Source organism: Rhinoraja longicauda, chromosome 2 (genome assembly GCF_053455715.1).
Source record: "Rhinoraja longicauda isolate Sanriku21f chromosome 2, sRhiLon1.1, whole genome shotgun sequence".
Classification (NCBI taxonomy): domain Eukaryota; kingdom Metazoa; phylum Chordata; class Chondrichthyes; order Rajiformes; family Arhynchobatidae; genus Rhinoraja; species Rhinoraja longicauda.
In genome coordinates, this window is record NC_135954.1 from 50511116 (window position 1) to 50523443 (window position 12328).

At 38.2% G+C, this 12328-nt stretch overlaps 1 protein-coding gene across 6 annotated transcripts in view; it reads left to right on the forward strand.

The window, feature by feature from the left end:
- The window catches only part of LOC144604443 (tyrosine-protein phosphatase non-receptor type 3-like), a 145610-nt gene that overhangs the window by 30704 nt on the left and 102578 nt on the right, over positions 1-12328 (forward strand). For 5 of the 6 annotated variants that reach the window (XM_078418867.1, XM_078418886.1, XM_078418894.1 and 2 more), the window contains 5 exons: positions 865-1019; positions 3269-3376; positions 3476-3518; positions 8534-8603; positions 10008-10052. In XM_078418867.1, coding sequence (XP_078274993.1) covers positions 865-1019; positions 3269-3376; positions 3476-3518; positions 8534-8603; positions 10008-10052 — 421 coding nt within the window. Of the gene's footprint in view, positions 1-864; positions 1020-3268; positions 3377-3475; positions 3519-8533; positions 8604-10007; positions 10053-12328 lie in introns of those variants that run through there. The other variant, XM_078418913.1, reaches the window with a different exon arrangement.

Consider the following 12328-nt stretch of genomic DNA (forward strand, 5'->3'; position numbering starts at 1 on the left):
TGTGCAAACTCCACACTGACAGCAGCTGAGATCAAGATCGAACCTGGGTTTCCGGCACTGTAAGACAGCAGCGCTGCCAACTACGTTACTGTGCCATCCACAGTTGAGGATGAAAACTGCCTGGCACTTGCATGAAGTTGCTCATGAACTAGATGTACATCCTGCCCTATAATGCTCTTTAAAGAAAAAAATCTTACTCAGTCCGAATAGTTGACGACCTTGTAATGAGACAGTGCGTAGCAGTTTTAGTCTGATTAGAGGACAAAGTTTTTGTCTATTTACTTTATCAATCTCTGCCAGAATATTGAATGTTTTGTTTGCCTCTCATTCTTCTAAATTCAAGTGAAACAAGTTCAAGCTTACTCAATTTGTCATGATAACTCTAACCACTTTATCATTGGAATCAATTTAATGAAGCTTTGCTGTACTGACTCCAAAACTGCCCCATCTCACCAAAGTTACTTTGCTTTTATCTAAGTATTCAAGGCTCGGAAATTAAAAAATGGGGACGTGGGAAAGCAGGAGTAAGAAACAACAGCAATCATGGAGGTTATGGATGAAAAGAATGTGCAAGATCATATTCGACAGCGGAATTTTAAATGGTTTAAAGTTAAAGTGTCATATTGGAGTTCTAGAAGCAGGCAACAGAAAAGTTAATTGCCTGTGGAAAAATGGGACATGGTACTGTTGGAAACATGGAACCTGATTGCATGTTTAAAAATCCAGCAATTTGGATATGAGGAAGAAATAGGTGTCAGGGATAATTCATCAGACATGAGGTAATGGCTTCAATGAAAGAAAGCCTTGCTGACAGTATTTTAATTTATTTTGCTGTAAGCTTATCCTATTCATCTTCACTTTTAGATATCGGAGGTGTAGTGATGACATCACGATTTCGTGCGCTTGGTGGGAGGACAAACCACATGCGTGTTCTCGAGATGCCAAGAGACAAACATCGATCAGAAGTTGTCTGCAATGTTCACTTCCTGGACAGTAGTGTACAAAGCTTCAAAATCAATGTAAGTTGCTTCCGTATTCTGTTAGCAGCAATTAAGTCTGTGAATAATACTTGTTCACCATTTCACTACATTGGAACAAAAATAATCAATTGGTTTTTGACCTAATGAGCACTATCACACACAGACTTCATTTTTGTACATTTTCATTTGACATGAGCATCTCATGTCTATTGCCTGAATTCGTAGAAGTTCATAGCTTGTCATCCTTAAATCTATGGAAAATGTTTGTATATTGCAGCAAAGTAGCTACATAAATTTAATGTGGACAGCCATCAAACTGTTCAACGTTGTACATACTACTTTGACTAAGGCATTCATTGCATTTTTTACTCCTCCTGAAAATATTCAAAATAATGGTGTAATTTTGTTTCTTCTCCCGTTCCAAATAAACTGAACCATCCAACATGCAGTGCCCTTGACTTGTCACATGCTTGTCCACTTTTTGACTTCTCTATATTATGGACACACACTACACAGATTTTTCTGTGGATAAAGCTACCAATTTGGCAAATAAATCTTAAAATCAGATTATTGTGAAATCAATATTTGAAGTTATATAAAATATTGAAAAATGTTTTGGAGAAAATAAAGTTTAGAAGAATGAATGCACTACTCTTGACTGGCCAAAAATGTTCCCCCAAAGTGGGGGATATGGTCCATAATAGGCCAGAGTGCAGCCAAAATCCAATTATTTGGATCTCTTGTGTATGAAGAATAGCAGATGACAAAGTTTGCTATACTTAGAAAAAACTATAAATCCAGAAAAAAATCCAGTAGGGCCATTCTGGCCATTCCGTACCATCCACCTGTTTTCCGTCCCTTGAACTCACTATCTTCCCAGTGATCATAGCACTCGGGGACAAACGAACCTGCAAATGCTGGAATCTTGAGCAAAAAAACAAACTGCTGTAGGAAATCAATGGGTCAGATTGAACAAGTGTCCTTATCCGAAATGTCACCTGTCCATTCCCTCCACAGATGCTGCCTGACCTGCTGAGTTCCTCCAGCAAATTATTTTTTTGCCTGCTGTGCACTCTTTGCTTTTCTTCATACTACAATTCATCAATTCTTACCTACTTTCAGGTGTTTTTTGAAAGGTTGGTAATGACTATTAGTCTGAACGAATGAACACTTGGAAAACACACCCAACAAATGTTTACAAAGCAAAATCCACTGCACCCAGCTTTGGGAATAACTCAAATCCAAGACTAAACTTTCTACCGAGGTGGAGGTTTTCAAGTAAAAATGTCAACAAAGTAATTGAAAAACAATGAAGATAATTCAAAAATCTCTGATTTAACCTATGAATATTTAATTAGAATTAAATTTGTGATTATTTTGATTTATCTAAGTTAAAAATCCAATTATGGATATGATTTTTAAATTCATATTCAGGATTTGGATGTTCTTGGGATGATCATCAGTTATTGACCATTCCAGTTGCACTTGAGGTGGTGGCAGTGAGAGTCTTTCTCAAACACTGCAGTCCTTCTATCAAAGATACTCCCTCAGTACTGTTGATTATGGATTTCCAGGATTTAGACCCTTTGATGACGGAAGAACAGCGATTATATTTCAAAGTCAGGATGATCTAAGCGTTGGAAAGGAACCTTGCAGGTTGGGGCATTCCCATTTTTCAGCTACCCTTGTCTTCCTTGGTGATGGAGGTTGCAGGTTTTGAAGGAACTGTCAGGGTAGCCTGAGAGAATAACTGGAGTACTTTTTCTAATTATGCCAGCAGGACACAGCAGCCACTGTGCACTGCTGGCATAATGAATCTGGAGCAAAGGAGGCTGAGGGGTGACCTCATTATAAAATCTTGAGGAGCATAGATAGATTTTTTTCCAGGCTAGGGAAGTCTAAAACCAGAGGGACTAGTTTAAGATGAAGGGGAAAAAAAATAATGTAAACCTGAGGGGCATGCTTCCGCACAAAGGCTGGTAGGTACATCAAAGAAGATGGCATGAGGTGGTAGGGGCTGGTATACTTACAGCATTTAAAAGATATTCAAACAGGTATGTGGGATATGGGCCAAACGCTGGCAAATTGGATTAACATAGCTCAGCATCTTGATTGACATGTACATGTTGAGTCCAAGCTCCTATTATATGTGTTGTGTGATTCATTAAATCTATGAAAATACCATTTTCACAATAGATGGCTTTGTGGGGAAACTATGCAGATGATCTAATCTCAGGGTGATTTTCTTTGGTCTCAACACAAAATAGCAGCTTTGTTTCATTTTGCAGAAGCAAGACACTGGTCAAGTTCTATTGAATATGGCCTATAAACACCTGGGATTGATTGAAAAGGAATATTTTGGTTTACAATTTATAGATGATTCGTTGGAATGTCCTGTGAGTATATCTATCATTAAAGTATACTTTTATTGTGCATGCGTTTTACTACTAACTTGATTGGAAAAACTAACATGGATTCACTAATTTCATGCACAGAGGTGGCTTGAACCGAGCAAACCTATCAGGAAACAGCTTAAAGGTAAGTAGATTCACTTGCAGAAACTAAATGTTGTTAACATCACAAACCTACTAGGTTAATTTCATTCAGCTGCAGTGTTGGTAATAATAATCTTCAAATCTAATGTAGGAAGTATCTAAAGGAATACGTGACTCTAAGTAGACAGTCATATTTTGGAATGTACTTTTATTTTTTTAGAAAGGAAAATGAGCTCTTCCCAAACCCCCCCCCTAACAAATATTTTTAAACTTTAGTCTTTATGGCAAGAAGATAACTGGAAAATGTCATTAAGGAAGCAGTGAGGATAACCGTACAAGAATTTAAATTAAAATATATTTCCTTACTTTGTCCTGTAGGCTTTGAGCAAGAAGTTCATGTCACTTGATACTGACCTATATGATAATACATTCAATCATGCAGAAAGACAGCAAGAAAACAGGTCCTTTAGGCCACCGAGCCACCCATTGACACTAATCTTATATTAATCTATTTTTGTTAATTCTTCCCACATTCCCAGCAATTCCCCCAAATTCTGCCATTCACATGCATGCTCAGGCAAAATAACCTACCAACCCAATTGCCTTGGGGATGTGGGAGGAAACCGGAGCAGCTGGAGGAAACACGCATGGCCTCATGGAGAACATGCAGACAACACTCGAGTTCATGATTGAACCCAGGTCTCTTTCACTGTGAGCCAATGACTCTATTAGCTGTGCCACAATGCCATTTATAATTACGTATTTAGCATTTGCAGTTATGTTGGTGTTGACTTGCTGGTAAGTGTTATCATAGAATCTCAGAAATGATGGCAAACTCCCTGGTCTCCAAAGGAGGATATTAGGTTACTTCCATTGCCCAACACTTGATCCAGAGCCTGAATTAAATGGTGCAATGGTGTACTTTATAATCCTGCTAGAATTTCTCCTTCAACCACGGTCTTGGGGATTACGTTCCATATTTACGTAATTTGCCACTTCAGAACCCACAACACTGGACTTGAAGCAATTTGTTCTCAATCTTGAGGAACTGTCTAAGACGGTGATGATTCTACAGATCAAACATGCAATCTGTATTGCCAAAAGTTAAATATTTAAATTTTGCTTTAGAGCCTAATGTTTTTTAACTATGCACATTAATGGCACTAACCATTGAAGCATTGAATAGACTGTGGAATGCTTAATGTCTAGGGTTTGCGGAAATCAATACAGATTTTGTAGGCATTCCACTTGAACTGAACTCCAGATCATGTCCAGTGCCCTCCATAATATTTGGGACAAAGACCTATCATTTATTTATGTGCCTCTGTACTACACAATTTGAGATTTGTAATAGAAAAAATCACATGTGGTTAAAGTGCACATTGTCAGATTTTAATAAAGGTCATTTTTATACGTTTTGGTTTCACCATGTAGAAATTACAACAGTGTTTATACATAGTCCTCCCATTTTAGGGCGCCATAATGTTTGGGACACAGCAATGTCATGTAAATGCAAGTAGTCATGTTTAGTATTTTGGCGCATATCCTTTGCATGCAATTACTGCTTGAAGTCTGCGATTCATGGACATCACCAGTTGCTGGGTGTCTTCTCTGGTGATGCTCTGCCAGGCCTGTATTGCAGCCATCTTTAGCTTATGCCTGTTTTAGAGGCTAGTCCCCTTCAGTTTTCTCTTCAGCATATAGAAGGCATGCTCAATTGGGTTCAGGTTGGGTGATTGACTTGGCCACTCAAGAATTGACCATTTTTTAGCTTTGAAAAACTCCTTTGGTGCTTTAGCAGTATGTTTGGGATCATTGTCTTGTAGAATGAACTGCCGGCCAATGAGGCATTTGTTTGAACTTGAGCAGATAGGATGTATCTATACACTTCAGAATTCATTATGCTACTACCATCAGCAGTTGTATCATCAATGACGATAAGTGGGCCAGTACCTTCAGCAGCCATACATGCCCAGGCCATAACACCCCCACCACCCTGTTTCACAGATGAGGTGGTATGCATTGGATCTTGGGCAGTTCTTTCTCTCCTCCATACTTTGCTCTTGCCATCACTCTGATATAAGTTAATATTTGTCTCATCTATCCACAAGACCTTTTTCCAGAACTGTGGTTGCTCTTTTAAGTACTTCTTGGCAAACTGTAACCTGGTGATTCTATTTTTGTTTTTGTGTTTCTGATCTGTCGGACAGGTGTTTGGGGATTTTTCTTTATTATAGAGAGAATTCTTCTGTCATCAGCAGTGGAGGTCTTCCTTAGCTTGCCAGTCCCTTTGCGATTAGTAAGCTCACCAGTGCTCTCTTTCTTCGTAATGATGTTCCAAACAGTTGATTTTGGTAAGCCTCAGGTTTGGCTGATGTCTCTAACAGTTTTATTCTTGTTTCTCCATCTCATTATGGCTTCTTTGACATTCATTGGCACAACTTTGGTCCTCATGTTGATAAACAGCAATAAATGTTTCCAAAGGTGACGGAAAGACGAGGAAAAACTAGGTGCTGAGAGCTCTCTTATACCTGCATTAAGAAGGCATTTAAACACACCTGAGCAATTGTAAACACCTGTGAAGCCATGTGTCCCAAACATTATGGTGCCCTAAAATGGAGGGACTATGTACAAACACAGCTGTAATTTCTACATGGTGAAACCAAAATGTATAAAAATACCCTTTAATAAAATCTGACACGGTGCACTTTAACCACATGTGATTTTTTTTCCATTACAGATCTCAAATTGTGGAGTACAGAGGCAAATAAATAAATGATGAATCTTTGTCCCAAATATTATGGAGGGCACTGTAACATCGCACTGACAAAGTAGCAGTCTGTTGAAGATTGCACTCTGATTTCTCTGCATATTATCTTTGTAATGGATAGAATATTATATGAAGATGATTACATTTATTGGGAGAATTTATCTAACCACTTTGTCCCTAATGTAATCTTATCCCAAATTACAGAAGTAGAAAACACAATTGGGTGTTTCCGTAAGTAAGGCTACCAACTTGTGACAAATTTGAAAGTTATTAAATCATTATAAGATACCACAGCATTAAAAATTGGCCCACTTATGACCGTTTTGAGCTACTTTGTGATCAAAATCGACCATAATTTGACCAATTTAATACGTTCAAAATTTGGGAAAAAAAAGATATAAAATTAATTATAAGACATATGGGACACTTACTGATTTCTATGCTCCCTTACAAAATGTCGGCACCTAACCCACTACAAGGCCCGTAGTTTACGCCAGGGTCATTATAATTGCGTTGTTTGAATTTTTTTAATCGCAACGGATGCAAAAAAAAAAGTTATAGTGCTATAAATAGCATTCACAACATTACTCAATGGGAGGGACAACAGAATGAGACATCGCTAAAATAGGTGAACAAACTAGATTTTTATTTCATGATTTTAAGTTCTATTCATTATTAAGTATTTCAATGGAAAGCTTAAACACAAAATATAAACAATAAGAAAAGAAACAATAAAAATAAAAACGGTGTCTCTGCTTTCAATTCACACAACTCCACGTGACCAAATGGACACTGCTACTCATGTTCTGCTGCAAAAATGGAGCATCAGAAAACCATCCTATTGGGTGATAAATGATAAAAATAATAAGCATAATCAGAATTTGGCTTGTATAGAATGATTTAGTTGTGAAATTGATGTTATCTTTCTGGTATAAATTAGCCTAAGGATTTGATGAAATCCTGCTTGAAAAATGTCACAAAAAAAGGCAAGAAAACACGGGCATATCTGATATTTTTCTTTGTAAAAACAGATCCATTTATTTTTGCTTCATCTCATTATTTTGGCTATACACCATGATCTATACTACTTTAAATACAGGCTATGAAACAATGGGAATATTACATAAAAAACAGGAAAATAACCTGAAAGTTGGAGACCAAGTGCTGTATTTACGGAAACACCCATTTACTGGAGCCAAGTATCAATGATGGAGTGATGTAACAAAGCTGCCTTGAATTAGTTTTCCCCAATCTGTCCTATTTTGGAATTGGAACCTGTTGTTCTCTGGGACTTAAAGCTACTCCACCTTCAGCCCAGTGGTGTAACGGTAGAGCTGCTGCCTCACAGTAGCAGAGACCTGGGTTAAATCCTGACCTCAGGTGCTGTCTGTGTGAAGTTTGCACATTCACCCGATGAATTTCCTCCTGTATGCTCCAGTTTCCTCTCACTTCCCAAAAATGTACAGATTTGTAGGTAAATTGGCTTATGTAAAGTGCCTGAGTGCATAAGTGTGAAAGTGGGTGCAGGAAAGTGTGATGACGTACAATTAGTGTGAACAGGTGATTGATGGTGAGGTCACGGTGGGCTGAAGGGCCTGTTTCCGTGCTGTGACTTTCAACCAAAAAAAATTTACGTTGCTTAAAACAGGTTTAGTCATTTCATTTTTGAAATAGTGTTAAAATTATTGAATAGTCTGATCGTTAGATCTGTCTTTTGAACTCCAACCTGGATTGAATTCCATACGATGACAAAGCCAAAGTGGTCTGGCTGTTGGTAGTGAGAGTGCTTAAGGAGTCTCAGGAGACTCATTTCAGTTTATAGTGAGTTCTATCATAAATGCACAAAATGTTTGAAATGTGCATCACAAACTCTTGGATGAAGCACACACTATATATATTTTCAAACAATGATGGGCAAGCTTTGACGTGTATTTGGAGACGCAAGGAACTGCAGAAGATGGAACCTTGTACAAACACAAAGTACTGGAGTAAATAGATGGGTCAGGCAGCTTTTGTGGCAGGAATAGATAGATGATATTTCTGATCAGGACCCAATCTGAAGAAGGGTCCCCATATGAAACTTCGGCCATCCATTCCCTCCACAGACGCTGTCTCACCAGCTGAGGTACTCCAGCATTTTGTTTTGTTAACATGTATTTGACATTGCTAGACCTGAGTGATTAATTTGGATGCTGGCAGTTGAATTAGAAAAAAAATATTTATTAGCACTAACAATTATACATAAGAAATTTTAAAATAAAATGTTTGTTTCAACTAAAATATTTCAGGGGATGCACTAAATTTTCGAGTGAGATTTTTTGTAACTGACCCAAATTCTCTACAACAAGAACAGACAAGGTAGGCTTTGTCCTGTAAGTACTACTTATAAAATACTAGTTCAATGTAATGTACATACTGAACTTTTGCAAGTGGTTTTTCAACAGATGATTCTTTAAAAAAAATGTTAGATGCTACACTATGCCCAGAATTGAAATATTGGGAACACTCTTTTCTGTTTGAAATCTTACAGTTAGTGAAAAATCTAGCTCTTGAGTCTTAAATCCAACACTTAAATCCAACATACCCCAAAGACGTACAGGTGTGTAGGTTAATTGGCTGGGTAAATGTAAATGTAAAAATTGTCCCTAGTGGGTGTAGGATAGTGTTAATGTACGGGGATCGCTGGGCGGCACGGACTTGGTGGGCCGAAAAGGCCTGTTTCCGGCTGTATATATATGATATGATATGATATGATGATGTAATGGCCGCCGAGGTTGCCTAATGTAATTACAGGCTGGATTTTTGTCCCAAGAATTCTGTGTTTTCAGGTAATTTTGTAGCATTCCCAAGATTAAAAATGGTCATTGAGTGACTTATTAGTTGTAAGTTGTTCTTGCTGTGGAACGTTTCTCCAAATTCTATATCTTGAGTTTCATTCACATTCTGCCTATGGATCTAACATGAAGCAATCAAATCTCATAGGTTTTCATTTGGTATTGACGAAAGATTGAACACCAAAAAAACCTAAGCAACAGATTAGTTGAAAAATCTTACTTTTATTTTTGCAAAAACTGTTTTTAAATTGCTTCCTTTTTTCATTTTTGAAACTTCCAGTAAGAAATGCTGCCTTGCACAGATTTTTGAGCTTTAGTTTCAATTTTTATTGTTTGTTTAAGTTGCCCTTTGTTCATCTCGTAGGCCTCCCCATCGACCTTACTAACATTTTTGCCCATGAATGATTTGAATCTGATAATCGTACATAGTGCACTAACGTTAATAAATAACATATTCCACTACTTGCTGAGAACTGAGCAAGTTGAAGTACTCTGGATGCCCTTTTTAAATGAAAAAAAATAGCTGTAATCTCATTGATGGGACAAAACCTGCTGGAGACTACATAACATTTTATTACAAAGAGCATTGTTGTCCAAATGCGAATGGTGGGGAGGAAATCCAAAACATTTCTATTATTCCAGCAGCAAGAATTGTGTTACAATTGCTGCTATTTAACATTTGTTTCAAGTAATATTTTGTTAGTGGTAACAATTGATGGGCTTAGGCAAGACATAATTTGAATATTTTTAACTTCTTAATGTCTATTTATTTATGCATGTTAAATTTTCAAATGTTGCTGTCCAGCTTGTCCCAGATAAAGCATTTACAAAGCAAAATATATCAAATCATTAAACCACCTATTTGTCAATGCCTTCTGTACTTCTACGTGCCATAAGTTAATTTTTGAATTTTCTGTCTGTGTTACAGGCACTTGTACTTTTTACAACTAAAGAAAGAATTTACTGATGGACGGTAATTATTTCCTTTTGGATGCAAAAGACATTCTTAAAACTGTAGCTTTGGACAGGCCAAAATTCTGAACTGTTTGGGTTCACCCGCATTGGATTACTTTTTCATTTGAAGGGGTTGTAAGAACAGTTTAGTTGCATGTCTACCATGTGCAAAGAAGTTATCAAATTGTGCAGTTATAGAGTCATAAAGCGTGGAAACAGGCCCTTCGGCCCAACTTGCCAACATGTCCCACACCGGCCAACATGTCCTAGCTACCTTATCATATCCCCCCAAACCTGTCCCATCCATGTACTTGTCCAACTGCTTCTTCAACGTTGGGATAGTCCCTGCCTCAACTACCCCCTCTGGCAGCTCGTTCCATACACCAACTACTCTTTGTGTGAAAAAGTCACCCCTCAGATTCCTATTAAATCTTTTCCCCTTCACCTTAAATCTATGTCATCGATTCACCTACTTGCGGCAAGAGACTCTGTGCAACTACTCAATCTATTCCTCTCATGATTTTATATACCTCTATAAGATCACCCCCTCATCCTCTTGCATTTCAAGGAATAGTCCCAGCCTACTCAACCTTTTTCAAGAGTTTTCAATAGAGATTTAGCTCTTGGGGCTAAAGGAATCAAGGGATATGGGGAAAAAGCAGGAACGGGGCACTGATTTTAGATGATCAGCAATGATCATATTGAATGGTGGTGCTGGCTCGAAGGGATGAATGGTCTACTCCTGCACCTATTTTTCTATGTTTCTAACCTCTCCCTATAGCTCAGAACCTCTGGTCCTGGCAACATCCTCCTAAATCTCTGTACCCTTTCCAGCTTGACTACATCTTTCCTATAACATGGCGCCCAGAACTAAACACAATATGCTGAATGAGGCCTCACCAACGACTTAGACAATTGCAACATGACCTCACAACTTCTATACTCTATACTCTGATGTGTCAAAAGCCTTTTTGACCTCCCTATCTACCTGTGACAACAACTTCAGGGAACCATGCACCTGCACTCCTGGATCCTTCTGCTTTACAATACTCCCCAGAACCCTACCATTCACTGTGTAGGACCTGCCCATGTTAGACTTCCCAAAATTCACCACCTCACATTTCTCTGCATTAAATTCCATCAACCATTCCTCAGCCCACCTGGCCAATCGATCAAGATCCTGCTGCAATTTTTCACAACCATACGATACGATAATACTTTATTGTCCGATCAAGTCTAAAATGTTTCTTGCATCTCAGCAGCTCCACTTGCAACATCAACAAAGACAAAGAATGTAAGACAAACAACGAGGATATATATATTCACCATAGCATTACAATCACAAATGGCGACACATTCAAGACCCTTCAACGTACATTTGATCTGGGATTATGTTCTATGTTTAGTTTCAGGATTGACTGGTGCACAAAAGAGTGCTTCAGTCTAACCTTATTAAATCTTGGTACCCTGTACCTCCGATTTGATGGTAACAATACGTATTCACTGTTCAGGACATGGTCGGGGTCAGAGACAATGTTGTTGGCCAACCTTAGCATGTTATTGTGGTAGGCTGATTCATAGAGTTTCTCAAGGGGTTGACCGATGATCTTTGAGCAGATTTTCATTTGGTGGAGCAGTTTTGACTTTAAAGTGGTAGACAAACACGTACCATGTAGTATTACAATACTGAAGAACATTCATAATCACAGAAGTAAGGAACAAAAGAAGAAATCTTCACTATCTGCAAAACCACCCACTTTTGTATCATCTGCAAACTTGCTAATCTTGCCATGTAAATCATGTAATCTTGCCATGTAATCTTCTTATGTAAATCATTGACATTGATGACCAGATAGTTATGGGCCAAAAGGCTGATTTTATTTTGTTAAACTGGACTATAGCTTAACTAGTCAATTTGCTTAATGATATTCCAATCAAGCTTTACTTGTGCATTATTTAGACTTAAGACTTTAGAGATATAATAATAGACAATAGACAATAGGTGCAGGAGTAGGCCATTCAGCCCTTCGAGCCAGCACCGCCATTCAATGCGATCATGGCTGATCACTCTCAATCAGTACCCTGTTCCTGCCTTCTCCCCATACCCCCTCACTCCGCTATCCTTAAGAGCTCTATCCAGCACTCTCTTGAAAGCATCCAACGAACTGGCCTCCACTGCCTTCTGAGGCAGAGAATTCCACACCTTCACCACTCTCTGACTGAAAAAGTTCTTCCTCATCTCCGTTCTAAATGGCCTACCCCTTATTCTTAAACTGTGGCCCCTTGTTCTGGACT